The 22,781-nt window shown below is 40.0% G+C and overlaps 1 protein-coding gene across 2 annotated transcripts in view; it reads right to left on the bottom strand.

Moving 5' to 3' along the window:
- The window catches only part of CACNA1S (calcium voltage-gated channel subunit alpha1 S), an 89,906-nt gene extending 67,482 nt beyond the window's left edge, over nt 1–22,424 (bottom strand). For both annotated transcript variants that reach the window (XM_087719892.1, XM_087719891.1), the window contains exons 1-7: nt 22,102–22,424; nt 15,040–15,145; nt 5,245–5,384; nt 3,546–3,679; nt 2,617–2,769; nt 2,181–2,386; nt 586–689 (exon numbers count right to left, since the gene is read on the bottom strand). In XM_087719892.1, coding sequence (XP_087576018.1) covers nt 586–689; nt 2,181–2,386; nt 2,617–2,769; nt 3,546–3,679; nt 5,245–5,384; nt 15,040–15,145; nt 22,102–22,265 — 1,007 coding nt within the window. In that variant the 5' untranslated portion in view covers nt 22,266–22,424. The remainder of the gene's footprint in view (nt 1–585; nt 690–2,180; nt 2,387–2,616; nt 2,770–3,545; nt 3,680–5,244; nt 5,385–15,039; nt 15,146–22,101) is intronic.
- Nucleotides 22,425–22,781: the final 357 nt, after the last annotated feature.

Genomic DNA, 22,781 nt, shown 5'->3' on the forward strand with positions numbered 1-22,781 from the left:
ATGAAAATTCCCCACTTTTACTTGTGTGGAGAATATTCCATGATCAAACCAGAACTTTTAGATTTCCCATCCTTATAATAATTAGATAACCTGTGGGCCTACATTTTCATTTCAAGAGCTTTCCTTTCATTTGAAATTTTCAATCTGATTTTCATGTCAGTACTGGTAAGTTATAAATACAGAAGTAAGCGGAGACAAGTCTCTTCAGAAACTTTAGAGAGATCTTGACCATTTACATTCTTTGAGATAATAACATTTTAAAAAAAGAATCACAAAAAACGACGACTTAATAAAGCATCCTTCCCTGTTGTGAGGCCAACTTTGAACATTAAAAAAGGACTGCTTTTTTGAGCCATTCATTTAAGCACAATGCCCCCTGCCCCATCAACTGACTCAGATTGAAAGGACATTGGGGTAATTTTACCAACTTACAAGTAGAATTTAAATTTTTTTTTTTCTGGGAATGGATTCGCTATGTCCATCTATTTCTGGTCAAAAAGCATTAAGAAAAAAAAAGCAGCTGGTGAGAAATGTGTCAGAAAAGATTGCTTCTAAAAATTGGTCTCATTTCTGAAAATTGCTTACCCACTGAGCACGCCCAGAATGAGGTTAAGTATGAAAAAGGACCCAAGTAAGATGAGGCTGACAAAGTAGATCCAAGGCCATGCATTCCCAATGGCATCATTCACCTAAAACAAAACAGAATTAGTAGATGCTGTTTTACTAAAATCATCATTATTCTCACCTTTGAAAAATCTCTACTACCTTTCCAGGAAACGTATGAGGAGACAAATCAAGCAAAAGAGAGATTTTTTTTAAAAAAATCCTGCCTTTATTATTATTATTATTATTATTATTATTATTATTATTATTATTATTATTATTTATAAATAACTCCTTCTTCTTCCTACTTTTACCACAAAATTAGAAGACATGAGTTAGAGGAAGGCAACTACAGAACCTCAGTAAACTGAATTGTGGCTCATTTTTCATTATTGGTTTTTTTTTACAGCCAGGAATTATTGTAGCTAGTGTATGAAAGTAGCTCAAGTCATATGCAACTTTGGGTGAGGGACAGAGGTCAGTTTGGCTGAGTAGGTAGTAACTCAGCTGGCCAAGCCCCTAAACCGGTTCTATCTTCTTTTTACTATTGTGCATGCGCGCATAGCACACATCAAGCATGCACATGCAGCGCATCCCTAAGCAAACTGGCAGTAACAGAAGCCGGAACCCACCCCTGGGGAGGGGAGGGGGTCATTTACTTCTCAAACTGAAGATGCAAAGTACAGGGTTATCCAATAACCTTATCCCACAGCTTGATATTCTATGATTAGAATAGAATAGAATAGAATAGAATAACAGAGTTGGAAAATATCTTGGAGGTCTTCTAGTCCAACCCACTGCTTAGGCAGGAAACCCTACACCACTTCAGACTGTAATGTGCTCTACATGGGGCTGCCCTTGAAGAGCATCCGAAGACTTCAACTAGTCCAGAATGCGGCCGCGCGAGTGATCGTGGGCGCACCACGGTTCGCCCACATAACACCGATCCTCCGTGAGCTGCACTGGCTACCTGTTGATCTCCGGGTGCACTTCAAGGTCCTACTCACCACCTATAAAGCGCTCCATGGTAGTGGATCTGGCTATTTGAGAGACCGCCTTCTGCCAATTACCTCCCTGCGTCCCATCAGATCGCATAGAGTTGGCCTCCTCCGTATTCCATCCGCCAGTCAGTGCCGACTGGCGACTACTCGGAGGAGAGCCTTCTCTGTTGCGGCTCCAACACTATGGAACAATCTCCCCGTGGAGATTCGTACCCTCACCACCGTCCAGGCCTTCCGCACAGCCCTCAAGAACTGGCTAGCCCGTCAGGCCTGGGGACAATCTTATTTTCGCCCCTCCCGAATGCTGAGTGAATGTTGAGTTTTACTGTCTAATTTACTTTGTGCACATTTCTTTTTGGTATTGTCCTACACTCCCCTTCCTTTTTTGATTGTAAGCCGCCCTGAGTCCCCTCAGGGAAAAGGGCAGCCTATAAATAAATAAAAAACAAACAAACAAACAAATGGTTATCCAATCTCTTCTTTAAAACTTCCAGTGTTGGAACATTTACAACTTCTGGAGGCAACCTGCAACACGACCAATCTGGCCTAGACAAATATTATTCATGCTCAGCCTACCCAGTAAAGAACTTCAGTCCACCCTTCCATGGAGATACATTGGAAGACAGTCAGCATAGAAAACCCAAAATTATCAAAGTGAGTGATGCCATGGTTGGGACCTGCCCATGGTCCCCTGCACACAGATCCAGGAATAATGCAGGGGCGTCCATGGCCTGAGGTAGAACATGGAGCTGGCTTTACATATTCCACGGTGGCCAAGATATCTGAGGAAGGAAACAGAAAATCAAATATAAGACTCTATGAAGAATGGCTCATTCCTCTTTGTATCCATGCATCTCAATATGTGTTTAGTCTCTAGTTCTAACTGAAACTGAGTTTCAGAGGTAGTAATTTCACACTTATCTTCATGCAGAGACACCAAAATCAGAGGGGTCGATCCACATATTACTTTTATTTAATTTATTATGATTACATTAAGCAGCACATTCCATACCTGTCCCATTGTAATAGCAGGTCTTGTGCATTTTGCCCTTGAAGAGATCCTGGCCCATTATGGCATAGATAATCAGCATGAAAACGACAAGCACAGTAATATGGAATAGTGGCAACATGGCCTTGATAATGGAGTTCAGTACTACTTGCAGACCTAAAGGAAGGAAGAGAACAGGTTGTTACAGTTACTATCGTATTTTGTTATATGACCCCAATTGATAACTTTAAATGTTATGCCCTGCAACATGCTCTGTGGTAACTAATACAAGATGATATGCTAAATCTCATAGCAACAGATACAACAGATCTATTGCTATGAGACCTGAACCTGTTCTCTTCTGAAAACATCTTAAACCAGTTTTCATTCACTATATGTTTCTGGAGCAGAGCTCCCATCTTTCACACTCATTGAAACACATTGAAATAGAACATCTTTAAGTCAGTATGTTCTCCAAAATTTAACATATTTCAATTCTAGTGTAAGGTAATATTGTCCAATCCTGGCCCCCATTATGCAATCTTACGTTATGAATAAGATGCCACTTGATTATTGGTTTCTTCCTCTGCTTGCTAACTCTTAAAACTACTGAACACAGCCGCCCAGAGATGGGTGCAAATAAATTCAATCAATCGATCAGAGTCTCGCAACAACTTTTCAACAGCTAATTCTCATTTTAGCCTGCAAGACTAGACTTTTATTGAATATAGCAGTACATGAATGCAATAAGAAAATGGCACAGTTTTAACACTATCTCCCTTGGGCTACATCTATTGCCTCCTAATTTCCAGGAATAAGTTCAAGTGGCAATGTATTTATATTAATATATTATTTCTCAGTTGACCTATGGGTCAAATGACTCACAGGAATTGTATCCTTTCATTGCTTTAGCTTCCTACTCATTTATCAAATACCAAGGACATTTTACTCACTTGGTATCCCTGACACCAGACGTAATGGCCGCAGGACTCGAAATGCCCTTAGAGCTTTGACATCAAAGCCACCTTGCCCGCTAAGGAGCGCATTCTCCATCAAACTGATTTTCTCCAAGATCACTGTGAAGACCCTTCAGAAGAAATGGAGAGTGAAAAGGTACAAGATGCGAATAACGTAGAAGTCACCAGACGAAGCTAAAAAATTAAAAGTTGGGCTATATGGATGAAAACATTTTCCTCCAGTGGAAGCAATAGAATTTTGCTTTTATCTTTTCCTTTGAAAAACTGTAGCTGCTTAATGAGGTTTTTCTACATCGTGTCACATGGGTTAGCAGATCTTGTCCAACCGAAGGTCATTTTGATGAAGTGGCAGAAATGGCTTTCATTGACCCAGTAGAAAACTGCACAGCAAAAATATATAGTTTGCTCTCTGTTCCTGTGTGAGTACTTTAATATGTTTTCCTTTTGATAGTGGCTTTATTGGAAAAAAGGTAGCTTTTTATTGTTTGTGTCCTGCGGTAAGCTAAATGACTCGTGCAGGAAATGACCTCCTGTATCCATCTTTGTAGTGTACTGATAACAGACTGAATACAGAATGTATATACTGGATATAAGGGTGTTTTTTTTTTGCTTTGAGTCAGAGAAAAATGATGGTTTGGGATAATTTTGTACTGCAGCAGCTCCCAGCGTCAATGGATGGGGAGGGTTGCTGTTCTCCAATGATGGCAAGAATCTCCAGATTGGAAATCATTAAGTAGGGGGAAAAATAAGTTCCCATAGGATTCAGCTGACCCACAATTGCTACACATTTGTGCTATATGATTCACTAGATTGCTCCCTTGCTCAAATTCAAAGTTATCTACTAAAGCAACATGCTATTCCTGGATTTATTTATAGGGGGAAAATGTCCAGACCAAACATAATTTCTAATGTAGCATTTTCCCCCTTACAGGGGGAGCCCCCTTATGCAGTACTGTGAAGCTGTTACCATGGCAGCATCACTGCGCTGTACAGTAGAAGCCATTTTACGGCAGTACAGTAGAAGCCATTTTAAGGCACAAAAGGCTGTATCTTAACAGAACACACACCCCGAGGGGTGTTGGAGGTGTCTTACCCCTACAGTATTTTTTTCCACAGAGTTATTCATCTGTGTACCTAGTTTGGTTGAACTTGCTGAAGGTGTTCCAGAGTTATGCTGGAATGAACACACACATACATACAGACACAGACACAGACACAGACACAGACACACACAAATGTACATTAAATAATGAATGTGGGTGTGCCTTCAAGTCAATGTTGACCCCTGGCAACTGCCTAGACAAATCCCTGCAATTTTCTTGGCAAGATATCAGAAGGAGGCTCTCCTAGAGCTGAAAGAAGGGGACTGACCCAATGTCATCTCTGTGTCTAAGGTGGGATTAGAATTCTCAGTCTCCCAGTTTCTGACACTCACCAAACTGGCCCTGGTTGACAATAATAAGCTATAAAGAAGCAATTACTAAAAAATCAAACCACAGACAACAACAAAAAATACTGGAATACAGTTCAGTACAGGTATATAACAATTAAATTGTTTGTTAGTAACTTACAGTGCACTATGCAAATTTTCAAAAATAAATTTCATTCAAATAATTTTACTTTACTAGGTTTTCCCTCCACCACAGAGAGACTTGAATAAAATGACTTTGTTTACCCCAAAAAGACTATCGTAAAATCCAGCACATTCCAGCCAGTTCGGAGGTAAGCATCTGCATGGAATAGAAACCCATAGGCAATTATCTTTAGCATTGCCTCTATGGCAAATACTATCAGGAAGAAGTATTCTAGCTTCTCCTGCAAGATATAGAAAAAAAGAGGGGAAAGATATACAATATTAGTGGTATACATTATAGTTTCATTTAGATTGCTTGTATACTATGCTGCTTGAAAAAATCACCTTATTTCTCTATAAGTGGCATCAGTCATTGTTTTGACCTTAAAAGACATAAGCTTGTGTCTTTTAAATAGAAACACAGAAAACTGACACTAGAAAAAGACCTAGTGGTCCATGGCAGTGGTGGGTTCCTTCCCTGTTACTACTGGTATGCTGCTCACGTGGCCGTGCATCCTCTTCGTGCACGAACTGCGCATGCAGGTGCACTCCACTGCCCCTGCAACACCCAGCTGCTTATCGGAGCTCAGCAGTAACTGCATACTATGTGTGCATGCGCAATTGGCCGGTTGCTTTAAAAACAAGTATGGAACGCGGGCGGGTAGGTGAGCCAAACAAGCCACTGTACTGGTACGCTGTCAGCTGCTCCCAGCTACTACCGGTACGGCCATACCGGGCCATACTGGGTGGAACCCACCACTAATCCATGAGACTTTTTTGTGGGTTTTTAATTAATTAATTTATTTTTATTTATTAGGGTTCATCACAGTCAGCCAGATGTTCAAACTGGATTTGGCATTTTGTTTGCTTATCAAGTCCTTCCCAAGGACTTAGGATAGGCAGATGGGGATGCTAGATGGTGTTACAAATATTGTTGCAATTATTATTTATCTTTTTTATTTTTCATTTTAAAGTTTTATTTCCCAATCTTTGTCAGTTGACGGGTATGTGTTTGTCCCAACCATGTTTAAACCCAGTTATTGATGAATGACCCACTACCTCCGTTGAAAGTTGATTCCAAGATTCCACTATTATTTCTGTGAAGTCATATGTTCTAACATTACTTTTGAACTCCTCTCCTGTTGGTTTGAGGTTATGCCCACATGCTCTTGATTTTTGCTTAATATTGAAAATACTGCCTTCTAGAACTTTATTCATACCCTTACAGTTAAAGGATTCAATCAGGTCATTCGTTCCCTTCTGTTCTCCAGACTGTACATATTCAATTCCTCCAATCTCTCCAGATATGTTTTGTCCCTCAGACCTTGCACCATTTTTGTTGCCCATTTCTGGATTCGCTCAATCTTATCAGTACCTTTTTTTTAAGGTCTCCAGAAACTTACAATATTCCAGCTATCCAAGTTCTTTGCCTGGGCCAGTTTATTTTCATAAGAATCTAAACCAACCCGTAATGTTAGCCAGAGCACCTGTGCTGTATTTATATAATGTATTAAAGTTATGTTGCTGAAATCCTAATTCCTTGTATATTTTTTTTAATTATAGCACATGAGAACTGTTAAGATTGAATGCAGTACATTGAATATAGCTCCAGGCCCGTCTTTGGTTTCATCTGTGGATCTGTCCTTTTATAAATGCCATAGTACGTATTGTTCTATTGCTATTACATAATGGCAAATATTTCTTTTTTTAATACATTGCCGATTTAGCTTTCTCCCATGGAAAACAATTGCAGATGCTCTTGTTTATTATTAGCAGTTATTTGCAAATCAACAAAGACCCTGTTTGGAAGTCACATTTGAATAAGCTGAATGTCAAGGCTTTGCATTTCTCCAATGTAGTTGCAAACAGAAGTCTTTGCTTCCATTTCTGTCATCCACACTGACAAATTTTGTTTAGTATAGTTAAGATAATACAATGTAAGGATAAAATAGTAAAGAGCAATTAACAGAAAAATGTTTTAATTACCATACTAGAGAATGTTGGTTTTATATGATATGAGAACATAGCCAGGGCATCTTGTATTACCTCATAGATAGATAGATAGATAGATAGATAGATAGATAGATAGATAGATAGATAGATAGATAGATAGATAGATAGATGATAGATAGATAGATAGATAGATAGATAGATAGATAGATAGATAGATAGATAGAGGTAGGTAGGTAGGTAGGTAGGTAGGTAGGAAGGTAGGTAGGTAGGTAGGTAGGTAGGTAGGTAGGTAGGTAGCAGGGACGTGCAGGCAGGGGAGGCAGGGGAGGCGGGGCCTCACCAGTGTCATGAGGAAAAGAAAAGAAATTGTAAAATAATTAAAAAGGCTAAGGTAGTTGCTGCCAGACTCCAGAGTCACAGTGACTCTGAGTCTGCTTAGTGCTAACTGTAGGGGGAGGCGAGAGAACTATGGCCCTCCTTTGCATAAGGAAGTTTTTGCCTTTTAATCCTTGCTCAGAGTTAAACAAGGGTTAAAAGGAGAAAAATTCCTTATGCAAAGGAGGCATGTGATTCTCCCACCTCCTCCTGCAGAGGGCACTTTGTTTAGAGGCTTTTTATAAACAGTTAAGCAGAGTCATTCACGTGGTGACTCTAGCAGCAACTATCCTAGCCTGCCTGGCCCTGGCTAGACCAAATCTTGCATTTTTCTTTTTGCATTTTCATCCTGGCAGACAAGAGGAGAGTTGAAATTCTCTGACATAGCTGGAAGGTATGTGGGTCAGAGGGAGGGGGCAGGAGGGAGGAATTCAAAATTATTTGTAATGTAAGTAATTGTAATTTGTTTTTAGTGTGTGTGTGTGTGTTTTACCTGCCTCTGCTAGTGCGCGGGCTGGTACATTTATTTATTTATTTTTTTTAAGCCATGCCGCCTCGGCCTGCCATAAAGTGAAACATGTCTTGGTTTGTGGCTGGGAGGCACGCTGGCACTTTAAAGTGCATGCCGCCGCCCCGCTATATGGCCGGGGCGGCGGCATGCACTTTAAAGTACCAATGTGCCTCCTGGCCACAAGCCAGGACATGTTTTGCCTGCCATACAGCAAAACATGTCCTGGTTTGTGGCCAGGAGGCATGCTGGCACTTTAAAGAGCATGCCGCTGCCCTGGCCATACAGCGGGGTGGCAGCATGCACTTTAAAGTGCCAGTGCGCCTGTCCGTCATAGAGCGGGCTTGTTCTCTGCTTTAAGAGGGCTTTGCGTGGGAAGGGGGGCTCTATTTGGCTTTCCCCCCTCTCCTCAGGTGCAGCTGGGGTGAGGGGGTGGATGGCGCGTGCACGCGCACTATTCCAGCTGGTGGCGGGGAGGCGAAATGCCACAAGGAAAATCCTGGTGCGCGAGGGTGGGTGGAGGCAGGGGGCTCTGCCAATGCCAGCTGCTGCTGCCCCTCCTCGGTGCTTCTGGTGTGCGAGGCTGCTCGAGGAGATTATTCATTTCTTGCATTCAGACGCTTGGCTTAAAGCCCCCCACTGCCCCCCTCCCCCAGCTATAGCGAGCGAGCGAGTGCGTGCTCAGAGAGGCAGACTCCAAGGCGAGCCCTCCGATCCTTATGCGGTGGGGAGATGAACCCCGCAGCTTGTCCTACCCCCCTCCCGAAGTGGGTGCCCTCCTCCTCCTCCTCTCCTTCAAAGGCAAGAGGCAGGCAAGTTTTCTTTTTACGGAGCCGCTTGGACCCTGCCTAGATTGGAGGGGTGGGGGGAGGAGAATATAAAGGTCCTGCCCGCTTGCCTCACCGGCCGTGAACGTCACAGCACATCACAGGTAGGTAGGTAGGTAGGTAGGTAGGTAGGTAGGTAGGTAGGTAGGTAGGTAGGTAGGTAGGTAGATAGATAGATAGATAGATAGATAGATAGATAGATAGATAGATAGATAGATAGATAGATAGATAGATAGATAGATAGATAGATAGATAGATAGATTGTTTAATGATCTAGCAGCTCATATAGTGTGATAATAATTTACATTTACTCATACCGATATGCTATGGTTGCATATATGTATGACAGTAATAAATATACAGCAGCAATAGCCCTTAGATATAGATACCACTTCATAGTGCTTTACAGCCCTCTCTAAGTAGTAAATAATCAGCATATTGTCTCCAACAAACTGGCTCCTCATTTTACCAACCTCGGAAGGATGGAAGGTTGAGTCAACCTTGAGCCGGGCAGGATCAAAATGTCAGCAGTTAGCAGAATTAGTCTGCAATACTGCATTTTAATCACTGCACCGCTACAGTGTATAGTACGTTCTTACAGTTTAAATCATGACATTATGATTTTATACCAACCTTAAAGTACAGCTAAATAAAAGAACTATCCTACTGTAAACTATTTTCTGATACAAATTAATAGTGAATAGTTATGAAAAATAGGAATAGAAAATAGTAAGTACAAAATTCAGCTGACACACTGTACTAAAATTGAGTTTTTAATCAAACTCTGAGATGTAAATACTATATAACTCATACAATTTATTTCTGTGACAGAAAAAAAAGGAGTTGCAAAATGGCAATTTTGGTGGCACAAACATTGTTCTGTTTTCCTAAATGATTAAGTTCTAAAAAGGTGTATTTATCTGAGCTGTTTAAGGCTAGGAGACCTGGGCTGCAGGAGTCAACTCTAGACAACCATTAGATAAAACATAGAGACGAAAAACTCTACTCCCCCAAAGCAGTAATCTAATTTCACATACCTATTATGAGAAACCTCCCCTAAAACATTTCTGAAAATTGATTCTGCCCAATCTGCTCACTATACTACTATCCCTTGCATATCTGGCGCTGAGAATATTAATTTAAAAAAAGATCTCCTAGATTCCTCCAAATTTCACTACCTCTACATGAAATATTCCAAAACGGTGTCCCCACACACACATACACCAAGAAGTTGTAGAAAATCAGAAAAAGTAGACACAACATGCTTGGTAGGAAATCAAATTTGTTTTTGCATATTTTGTAGGGAAACCAATGGACTCCAGTGCCTATTCAATCATAGGGTAAGAAGGGAGGTCTTTTAGTCCAATCCATGGAGGTCTTTTAGTCCAACCCATGACCAAGGGAGGCGTCCTCAGAATGTCTTGGATAAATGATCACCTAATCTTTTCTAGAAAACCTCCAGCAATGGTTCCCTGCTTAATCTTTGTCACTGTCAGGAAATTCCTCCTTACTTCCAAGTTGGCTCTCCCTCTGACGAACTTCCATCCATTGCTTCTTCTCCTGACCTCAGGTGATAGGGAAAATAAATGGTTGCCTTCTTCCCTGTGGCAACCCTTCAAGTATTGGAAGACTGCTATCATGTTGCCTCTCAATATTCTATTCCTTAACATAAGCATACCTAGTTCCTTTAGCTGTTCTTCATAGAGTTTAGAGTCCAGATTTCTTGTCATTTTTGTTGCTCTTCTCTGCACTTTTCTTAAAGTCTCAACATGTTTTTTTTTTTTAAGTATTGAGTCAATGTGGATTTCTGGCAGAAATGGAGGAAGTTGTGATATGGAAGATGTCACCCAGTGGTGGGTTCCAGATCCTGTTGCAACCGGTACAGTGCAAGGGGCCGGACGTCCACCACATGCATGCGCACAGCATATGCACAGTGCGCACATGCATACTTACCGTCCACAACACTCCGCGATGTTCCAGCTGCTCGGCGGAGCGTCACACAGGCGCTGTATGCTCCATGGGCATGCACGTAAGCCCCGATTGGCTCTAATACAGATAAGGAGGGCGGGCAGGTGGGTGGGCCGTCCTGAGCACCATACCAGAATGGTACCTGGTGCTCCCAGCAGGCACCGGTATGCCCCGGTACGAGGCATACCGGTCATATCCCCCCACTGATGTCACCCAGGGAAAGAGTAGCTGGCTAACTTCAAAACAAGTCCATTTTCAACCCCTCAGTGCTGCAGAGGACTCTTTCAGCTTCTTACAGCTGCAATTCCCAATCAATACACACACACACACACCACACCACACCACACCACACACCCCCACACACACTTAGAATATCCAGGGCCTTTTTCAGGGTTAGGCAAATTTTAGCTTGAAATTGAAGCTGACACTGATGAGTAACATGAAGGTGACAGAGTTATCTTCCCCATTACAGCTACCTGTCTCCTTAGATCCAGAAGAGAGGGCATGGATTCGATCAACTAGTGAGCTACATTTGGTGGGCCCTAGGCAGCCGGCTTTTTCTGCTGTTGCACCTGTTATGGAATATCTTTCCCCCTTGAAGTCAGGTTGGTTTCATCACCTTTGATATTCTGAAGACGTCTCAAGGCCTGATTGTGCCATCAGTCCTGGAGATTCCAGGTGAATTATTGAGGTGTCTCTGTTATTATTAACAATCATTTGCCCAACAGTTCCTCTTTTTAGTTTCCTTTTTATAGCTAGCAATGTTTTTAATGATAATAATAAAAATAGTGGTTGCTGTTTAGCATTCACTAATTAACTAGCTTTGTTGTATTCTGTCTGAAGTCACTTGTTTTGGATGGCTGCATACATTTGACAATAAATATAAACAAATAAAAAAGGTTAGTGAACTAATTCCTGGTGGTGGGGGAATATCTACTAAAACAGTCAATCAATTATACAGGAGTTTTGACTATCCCACAGTTTGAATTAACAGAAGGGCCGAGAAGATGCTTGTCATATCTAATCATCTCCTGAGTGACTGTTACCAGAATTTTAACAAAGAAGAAAGTAGACACAATCTGGCAATAATGAGGGAGAGTTAAGGATGAGACTGTGGTCCCCTCCCCCCACCTCTCTGCTATTTCCTCTTCCAAGTAAAGAGGCATTTTTTTTCTAGTTTGTGATGGCTTCTTAGCTGCTAGACCCTCTGAATCAGCATTTCCAGGAACTCCATGAAACCTAGTTTGGCTTTCTCAGCTGAATCGGTGGACAGGTTTTAAATAGCCCCCCTGTGCCTTTAAATAGCTTACATAGCATTGCTGGTCACTCTACTCATCCCTTTCCTATTCCAATGCTTCTAAAAAATTGAGAGGCTGCCACCAGATGCAAATATCTTTTCTTCCTAAAAAGTGCCAAGTCCTCATAGCGGTAAGTTATAAGCAATGGATTAACAGACCATAAACCAGGCAATTACGGTACCGAGTTGCAGTTCTGGTTGAATATGGTTTATGTCACTATGTTTACTTTCTTTTCTTTTTTTTCTTTGAGATAAAGGTGATGATGGAACATCATCAATTGTTCCCATCTAATGTTTTATTGTGATAAATCTTCCATTATCTTTCCATTTCAATGTGTCAATATAACAGCCTGAATTTGGATCCTTACATACTTTCTATTCTACTGTTTTTCATTGCATCCTTATATCCATTCCAAATATTTTGGCTGCTCTATTATAATATTGTAATACAAGTCTTCCAGAGTTCTGTCGCAATATATATATGCTGATATCTGAAGCAAAACCTATAATAGCTGGCCCTGTGAATACACCTTGTATAGATTAGTGTACAGATTAGATTAGAGGGTTGTGCAAATATCTACAGACCCCTCACATCCTGGACATAACTTGTTTCAATTTCTACCCTCAAAACGACACTATAGGGCACTGCACACCAGAACAACTAGACACAAGGACAGTTTTTCCCCGAATGCCATCACTCTGCTAAACAACTAATTCCCACACCACTGTAAAACTATTTACTAAGACTGTATTACTATTATTCTTCTCATCCTTCCTATTACCTATCGCCTCCCACTTATGACTATAACCATGTTGCTTGTATTTTTTACAATTTATATTGTTCTGTTTGTTTACTAGTATGATTTGATTTCTATTAGTAACCTATGACTATCACTAAATGTTGTATCTTATGATTCTTGATGAATGTATTTTTTCTTTTTTCCCTTTTACTGAGAGCATATGCACCAAAGACAAATTCCTTGTGTGTCCAATCACACTTGGCCAATAAAGAATTCTATTCTATTGGGGGGGGGTGATCCAAGGGAGAAGCATTTGGAGATAATTCTAGACATGCTCTGTGCATCTTTTTCCTGCCTCAAAATCATGATTGCCATATGAGCAAGAGTCGACCTCAAATATATGAAAGCATCATCCTTTCATGCAAAGACAGTATTCGTTACTGCACAGAAGATTATACCCAACTACTCTATTTTAACAAAAAAGATAATGGTAAAGGTTCCCCTCACACATATGTGCTAGTTGTTTCTGACTCTAGGGGGCGATGCTCATCTCCGTTTCAAAGCCAAAGAGCCAGTGCTGGCCGAAGACATCTGCGTGGTCATGTGGCTGGCATGACTAAATGCCGAAAGCTCACAGGCTGTTACCTTCCCACCAAAGGTGGTTTCCATTTTTTTACTTGCATTTTTACATGCTTTCAAACTGCTAGGTTGGCAGAAGCTGGGACAAGTAACATTATGCGGCGCTAGGGATTTGAACCGCTGAACTGCCGACCTTTCTGATCAACAAGCTCAGTGTCTTAGCCACTGAGCCACCGCATCCCTCTAATAAAATAAATAAAATAAAGGCTTATTTTAATGCTAAGGACAGTGAGAGATATGTAGTTTTCAGCACGAGAAGCCAAATGCAAGACTCCCTTTCATTAAATTCCCCAAATTAAATCTCTCCATCTGGTAGAATTCAACCAGGTTTCTCTTTTTCAATCTACATTTACAGATAACTGCCCCGTCTGTATATACCTAGGAAAAATGTTCTATACGGAGTAGGAAAGATTAGAAGATAAGCAGGAGGAGCGGGGAAACTACACAACACATTTCCAAATGAAAAACAATAGCTATTTTGCAATTCAAAAAAAAGTATGCAAGCAGCTATATAAAGCATCTGCACACCTCCTCCCAAATGCTAGTGAACAAAGGAAGGATGGAACACTACTGCAGATAGTAAAACCACCTCCATCTATAAAAGAAAAAAGTCCCATGGATCTTTGGCAAGTCATTTTGTACCTAGATAGTTTACTCCTACGTAATAAAAAAGGAGGGGGATGTCCCTCTCTTTTAAAAATTTGCACACAACTACACAAACTCTTACATTTTATGAAACCAGAGGTGGTAATCAGCCAATTTGGACTGGTACACCCGAACTGGTAGAGGAAATCACCCACCCGCCCCGGCTCTATGCCATCCTATTTAGGCACGTTTTTGATGCTGGGTGCATGTGCAGAAGGCACACACATGAGCAAGGCACATGCACGGAAAAGCCAGGCACATGTATGGAAGGGGTACATGCGCCTGTAAAGCTGGCACGGGTGTGCGAAGTGGGTGGGTGCGCCCTGGGCAAACTGGTGGTAACAAAATGTGAAACCCACCGCTGTCTGAAACCAATATCCCTAGTTATTATGAGACATGAGAGAATTAACACAACAATTCTTTAGAAAGCCCCCAAGCTTTCCTTCATTTTTACAGATATACAGTTCAAACATCAGGATTTAAACCTGTTTCCTTCTCTGCTAGTGAAAAGAAAATACCAGTCTATTTTGCCCTGCTCCAAAGAAATACAGTAGTCTATTCTTCAGCACACTTTAAGCAGAATTTTTCAACCTTAGCAAATTTAAGATGTGTGGACTTCAACTCCCAGAATTCCTCAGCTAGCATGCTCTGTATAGGTTAGACCAGTGGTAGTCAACCTGGTCCCTACCGCCCACTAGTGGGCGTTTCAGCTTTCATGGTGGACAGTAGGGTTTTGCTGTAACTCTGCTTTATAAATTTTATAAAGTTACTTCCCTACTTTATAAATCACCGTTACTGTGGAACCGGTGGGCGGTTAGAATATTTTACTACTAACAATGATACAAAAGTGGGCGGTAGGTATAAAAAGGTTGACTACCCCTGGGTTAGACTGTATAGGTTAACAATGGTTAAAAAAGGTGAATAAAAGAAATTGGAGTGACTTACGAGTCTGGAATTCATTTTGTTGGTATCATCTTCAGGCATGGGCAGATAGATAGCCAGTGCAATACAGTTGGCAAAGATAGTTAATAGGATGATGATTTCAAAGGGCCTAAAGATGCTTGTTAAGGAACATTGGGTTAGATTGTGTAGTTTGTGGCAAAGACTGTAATAATAGGAATAACAGTAAATAATAGAAACAGTAATGATACGTTAGTCTGTCTGTCTACATCCTAGTGCTTACCACTTAAGTCAGCCATTCTTGCTGAGGATTCTGGGAACTGTACTTCAAATATTTGGATGAAAGAATGGGTTCAAAAGTCTACTCTGGCATGCATGTTAGACTATAACTATGTTGGTTGATAACAAACACTAATTATTGTGGATTTGTAGACTGCAAAAAGACACAGGTAGAAAAAAGTAACTCCAGGTAGTCCTCGACTTACAACAGTTCATTTAGTGACTATTCAAAGTCCCTGAAAAAAGTGACTTATGACCATTTTTCACACTTATGACCTTTCCAGCATCCACATGGTCATGTGATTTACATTCAGAGGCTTGGCAACTGTCTCACATTTATGAGAGACAATTCCAATGTCCCAGAGTCACGTGATCTCCTTTTGTGACCTTCTGACAAGCAAAGTCAATCGGGAAGCCAGATTCACTTAACAACAGTTAAGAACTGCAGGGATTCACTTAACAAATGAGGCAAGAAAAGTTGTAAAATGGAGCAAACTCACTTAGCAAATTTCTCACTTAGCAACATAAATTTTGGGCTCAATTATGGTCGTAAGCTGTATAACAGTATACTCTGTTGAATTCTATTGCTTAAAACTCTTCCCTTTTTCCATATTTAGGTAAAAAATAAAGACTAACTTGAATTGAATGCAATTGCTGGTGACTTCATGGACACAACCATATCGTTTCCTTGGCAACCATACATAAGTCAGTTGCCACTGATTTCTCCCAGGATGTTTTGGGAACTTCCCATTCTGGTCTACAGCTGGGAGGTTTTTAGTGGTTCTCCCATCCAAATTATAATCCTGTTTTACCCTGCTTAGGTTTGCAAGGGATTATCCAATTAAGAGCTATGGCACTTAATTGCCTTTGTTTTAAACTACCTTTAAATTAAATTATACGTAATTTATTGTGAAAATGATACTGTGGAAAGAGTGCCCTAGTTAGCACTCAGAGGTGTGGTGATTCTTGGCTACACTAGAACCCAAACACACTTTATTCTGGCAACACTCGGAAAGGTTACTTTCCTGGCTGGAGCAGAAGCATCTCTAATCTATGATAAAACATTTTCTGACTGTGACATAGTTTATTAGCTGCAGGCATGTGAGGGTCTTTGAGATACATATAATGTAATTTGATGCAAAAGGCTTTCTCTAATTCTCTCTTACTCTCACACACATTTCACTCTCCCCTTTTCTGCTTGTCATGAGAGAACTTTTGGCTTTAGGAGTGATAAATGTGATTTCTCTCCACAACAAAGAGGTTAAAAACCAGGGGTGAAATTCAGCATGTTCTGACAGCTTCTGGAGAACTGGTAGCGGAAATTTTGAGTAGTTTGGAGAACTGGCAAATACCACCTCTGGCTGGCCCCAGAGTGGGGTGGGAATGGAGATTTTGCAATATCCTTCCCCTATCATGCCCACCAAGCCACGCTCACAGAACTGGTAGTAAAAAAAAAATGAATTTTACCACTGTTAAAAACTCATTCCTACCCCAGAGACTCAACATGATGCACAGACTGGGTATATAATAACGTAAGTACGCATGGTAAATAGTGAGACGAATCCAACCATAAATGAAATGGTGACTGATAGGGTTTCAGTGCGTTCTCAAATGTGAGTCTAAATTTTCTTAATACAGTAGCTGTTGTCACATTTATAATATGTGGTGGTTGCTTTCCACCAATGTTTTGACTATGACCCCAAACAATCTCAGCCAGAAGGTTATGACTGATAGATTAATAGTTAAGCATCAGATTGCGACTAGATAAAAATGATGTTAAAAACATGAAATGACATAGTAAATAAGCATTTTTCCCCTCACAACCCTTCCATTTAAAATGACTCTACATAGCTGCTTTTCGATACAGAAGAAAAGATTTCACTATTTAATTCTAGGTAGCTCTCAGAGTCATTTAGCTTTTTGTACCTATGAAGAATGAAAAGAGAAATTCTGAGAAACTAAGATATAGCAGCTTGTGGTGTTGCCATGCAGGCAACTAATATCCAAGATAAATGTCAAAAATCACTCAGAAACAGAAACTATGACCAACTAATTTGGCTTCAGAATGCCAGGTGGCTATTGTTTAAAAGTTAAACTCTCCTTTTTTCTACAATTGAGAAATAATAAAGCAAAAGAACTTCAATGTATATGTTTATAGAGATAGAGATATATAGTAGTCCTCGACTTACAACCACAATGGAGCCCAAAATTTCTCTTGTTAAGTGAGACATTTGTTAAGTGAGTTTTGCCCCATTTTACAACTTTGTTGCCATAGTTGTTAAGTGAATCACTGCAGTTGATAAATTAGTAATCCATTGTTAAGTCAATCTGATTTTCCCATTAACTTTGCTTGTTAGAAGGTAACAAATGATGATTATATGACCTTGGGAGACAGCAATGGTCCTAAATATGAACCAGGTGCCAAACATATGAATCTTGATCAAATGATTATGGGGATCTGCGAAGGTCGTAACTGAAAAACTTTTTACTTTAAGTAATATGAAATATTATATTTTCCTCAATATGAAATATTATGCTTCAATAACAAAAGATCCTGAGAAAGAATAAGCAACTAACCTTTCAAGGATAAGAAAATAATTTATGTCCTAGGAAATCCTGAAAATGCTGATTAAATAAAACACAAATAATGGCAAGGAAAGGAATTGATTGACAAAAAAATAAGAAAGAAAGAAGAATGGAATAAGCATTAGAAGGACATTGCCACAAATGGATGAATAGTTCAACATACAGAACATAAATTATTGTTCTGGTCTCAGATTTTCTGATTTATTCTTACCAAGTTCAACACCATAAACTGGACTTTAGAGAAACATGGAAAGTCAAACAGAAATTGAAAATACTAAGGTGAGAAATAGCATTTCCATTATCCCAGGGAAGAAGCAATTGTTCAATTACACAAGAAATAAATAGTTCATAAGAAGAAACCTTATGAAATGTGAACACTAAAATTATTGCCATACTGTATGTAATATATATTTTCAAATTAAAAGTACTCAGTTTATAAATTGGTGTCCCACTCCAAATTTCATACCATCAGTGACCAAAAGCAAAGGAATTGGGGTGTAACGCCCTTTAAAAGAGGGAATATTGTACCCACTGAATGAGCTCTAAGATTAGATTCTACATTCACTGCAAACTGATTGCTTGCATGAAGAATGAAGACTAGGCACTATATCCATATGGCTAAATTAGGAGAAGAGATGTGTTAAGAGTAATTAGTAAAATGATGGACAGTGAAAGCACCAAGCAGCTGTGATAAAGAGAGAAACGGGGGCATATAAAGCTGGTGTGTGTATGTGAGATGCACAAATACTTTGAGACAGGGCTCCAGACAAGACATTTATCAGGCCATTGTCTTGCCTTTTCAAGGTTGATAATATTTGCATCTGCTCTTCTGGTTGATCCTAAAGACAAACATCACTGCCTTCCATTTAGAATTCCCTGTTGTTAAGTCCTGAAATTTCTGCCCACAGTCTTTACATCAAGATATGCAGCAGGATCAGTTCATCGATATTACACATAGTCCTCAACTTACAACAGTGAGCATTCAAAGTTAAAACAGTATTGAAAAAAAATGACTTATGAATGACCATTTTTCACTCTTATGACCCTTGCAGCATCCTCATGGTCACATCAGGGTGGCAACTGTCTCATATTTATGGTGGTTGCAGTGTCCCAGGGTCATGTAATCATCTTTTGAGACCTTCTGAAAAGTGAACTCAATGGGGAAGCCAGATTAATTTAACAACCATGTTAGTAACTGCAGGGATTCACTTAACAAATGAGGTGAGAAAAGTCGTAAAATGGAGCAAAACCCACTTAACAAGTGTCTCACTTAGCAACAGAAATTTTGGGCTCAATTGTGGTCATAAGTTGAAGACTACCCATACTTTAAAAATACTTACATAGCCCCCTTGAACGACTTGAAGCATTTCAAATTAGTCTAGCAGAGATAGGAAACTTCATGCCCCCAGTGTATCCTGGCTATGTATTCCTCGTTTAGGCCTAGCTACCTTCTCTCCCTCACTTTTCAGTAAATTGTAGAACAAAGCATCACTTTACTTCCGGCATCGTCTTTATTTCCCAGGTTGCTTTAGAGCTCCATATTGGCTCTTACAGGCATTATTAGAAAAAACAGAAGTAAAGTGAAAAATAGCATTTCCTGGAAGCCTAGAATTATGAACACAGACAAATCTCATCAAAATGTCTTCCAATATAGATGTCATTTTATAACTGATAGTTGCTACCATGACAGCCATTTCATGAAGGCCTAAGAGTTTCCCCTCTAAAATCACAGATGCTCTCAAAATTCCAGATGTATCCAGCAAGTCCCAAATCTATCCCTGTGAAAATGACAATTATAAACCTTGAACTTATTATTTTACCAATGCCAGGCAAGAAGTAAACTTTAGATAGTCATATGCATGACTCTAGCTGTGAAAGATCTCATTTAATTTTTTCCTTATGTATGCCTATCTGCAAACATTATTTTACAAAGAAGAAAGAATACCATAGTGACCAGCATTAGTGCCGATGAGTCTTGGCATATTCAAACTGGCCTAGATGCTATTATCAAACCAGTTTATCATGGCATCAATCTGTTGTCCCTTTCTAGCCGCTAGCAGAGTCACTATTTGAAATATGGTGGGTTCGCACATTACACTAAGTCAAGGGTGGGCAACATTTGAGGGGCAGGACCATAGAAGGCCATTATGGTACTACTAGAAGGATAGGGCTGAGATTTGGAGGGGGGTATTTCTACTTGGTTCAAGGGATTAAGGAACTAGGGTGGAAAGAAGGAACGTGTAATATGAACAAGAAATAACCTAGTTTACTTATATATTTCCTGCTTTTATTATTTTGATAAATAACTCAAAGGAGTTATTAACACACCTAATACTCCTTTCTCCTTCTATTTTCCCCATGACAGCAACCCTATGAAGTGATTGGGTTGAAACAGAGTGACTGACCCAAATCACTCAGCTGAAGGGTTACTACTATCACAATCTCCTGCTTTTTAGACTGGTGCCTTAACCACTTCACCAAACTGGATCTATATATTCACATTCCCAGTTGCAGTCTAAGACCTGCAGCTAATTTGTCAATAATTTGCTAATATCTCTTTCCTACAGAATCATTTGCGGCAGTTTTCCAGGTGATGAAATTTTTGTTGTTGGCTATCCATAGCTGGCCCAAGATTTATATATTTCTTTCAGGGAAGAACTGAACAATTCTCCACTTTTCCACCATACCACATGCCTGAAACATGGCATCACGTAGAATTAGTTGCTTCAGTGTTCAGATTATGAGACAATTTAAAGTCTGCTTGTTTTGCCACATGTTTTTATCCAAGTATACGCAGGGAAAGGATAAAAATTCATTTTCTTTCGTCTATCCATTAAGTAATACAGGTAGATCTCAACCTATGACCAAAATTAAGCCCAAAATATCTATGTACTAAGTGAGACATTTGAGTTTTGTCCCATTTTATGACCTTTTTGCCACAGTTGTTAAGTCAATCATTGCACTTATTAAAAGTAACATGGTTTTAAAGTGAATCTGCCTTCCCCATTTACTTTGGTTGTCAGGTTACAGAAGGGGATCACACATCCCGGAACCTTGCAACAATCATAAATATGAATCAGCTGCCAAGTATCTGAATTTTGATCACCTAAGCATGGGGATCCTGCAATGGTCATAAGTGTGAAAAATGGTCATAAGTCACTTTTTTCAGTGCTGTTGTAACTTTGGTCACTAAATGAACTGTGATAAATTGAGAATTATCTGTATTAATATTTGCCCTATTTCATTTGTTTCATTGAAATAGCTTACTGGGTGTACACTATATTCTATGATTCATACCAGTATGATTATTTTTCTGATTGATAATCTGTTTTTACATTCAGATTACAACTAGGATGTTCAACAGGAGTCTAGAAAGATCACCTCATCCAAACCTCTGCCCATATACCTTATTCTTCTAACTTTAGTCTAGATAAATTTCTTACAATATGTCTGAACAAATCAATTTTATCCAGATTATAGTCCAACACAAAGAATAAGAGAGAATAAGAAACCATATCACAGAATGCTTTGTCCATTCAACAAACACTAGGATAAAATAAATCATGTGACGCAAGCAAATGAGTCAAATTGAACAGAATTTTTTTAAAAAGACATTGTACGATGATCAATTAGTTTTTGAATCAGAACAAAACTACCCTGCAGCCTTAGAGGAGGGAAAATGTTGGTGCTTTTGTAAAGAACCTTCCTGCTTAAGATTCTCTGACCCTGGCTATTATATCCTCTCAGTTATAAAATCCGTTGAGGAGGGACAGGAAGCTATTTCTGAACTCAACGTAATTCAGTGGAGGAGACAGACAAATTAACCATCTCGACTGCATTCAGGTCTTCTATTTCAAAATCAGCATTTATGACCGCTTTAGAGAAATGAGAAATTACAACATCAGTAAACTCATGCTATTATAGTCATTCCCGAGTTACGGATCAATTGAAGGCAGGGTCAACATAAATGCTTGAGTTCTTCCCTGTTTGTTGGTGCCTGTCTTAAAAGAGACAAAGACCAACACCTAATCTGACTCCATCCCTGCATTTCTAGAGAACATAAACAGAATTTGCTCTATAGATCGTGGTCACCAAAGAGCTGCGTTGTTAGGCAATATTTCTCAGCCTTTCCCCTTTGCCTTTGTTTCCTCCAAGTTTCAGATGTTTACACCTGGTTGTTGGGCCCCAGGCCAAGCACAAATCATTCCAGAAGCTACCCCAACATTTCCCCACAAAGGATACTTCCATTCCACAATGGCAATGCAAGCCTTCCGCACTGGGTTCTTGAGGGTGAGGCACAGCAAAGAGCGGGGTGGCCTAGGAGGAAGTTCCAGAGCAGTTTTCTTAGCCTTTTCCTTCTGCTGTTTCTTCTTCAGGTTATCCTCTTGGACAGATGTGGGCTCCATAATAACTCTCCTTCTTGCCTCCTTGAACCAGACTTCTCTTGTCTCTTCTGCCTCTTCTTTGCCCCACAGCTAGGCCCCCTTCCCCAGCCCCAGGGAAGCTCAAGCCCCCTCTGAATCCCTTGCTTCGGTTGGCCCAATCTTCTCAGAGTAGTGTAGGGCTGCGGGGCTGGCAGTTGCCCTCCCCCAGACACAAGTACACCAAGCATGTGTTTATAATTAGCCATCAGCCTGGCTCCCAGGGCTGTCAGATTTCCTGAGACAGCAAAAGGGCCTCAGCAGCTGTTCCTTCTTCATACTCGGTACATTGGCATTTTTGAGCTACCAATCCAGGTCAGAGGAAAGGAGGTGGGTTTCTCCCATCAGTCTTAAAGTTAAATGTTTTTAATTCATATTAATTCATAAATGTGGCTCTTACAACCATCTTTTATTTTTAAAGACACACTAAACAAATACCCTGTAATGGCCTCTGCCTAAAAAGCCATACCCATAGTTGAATACAACTTTCCCCAGAAACAT

This window comes from Thamnophis sirtalis, unplaced genomic scaffold, assembly GCF_051295495.1.
Source record: "Thamnophis sirtalis isolate CommonGarterSnake01/CBP01778 unplaced genomic scaffold, rThaSir2_p1.2 scaffold_7, whole genome shotgun sequence".
In the NCBI taxonomy this organism is placed as follows: domain Eukaryota; kingdom Metazoa; phylum Chordata; class Lepidosauria; order Squamata; family Natricidae; genus Thamnophis; species Thamnophis sirtalis.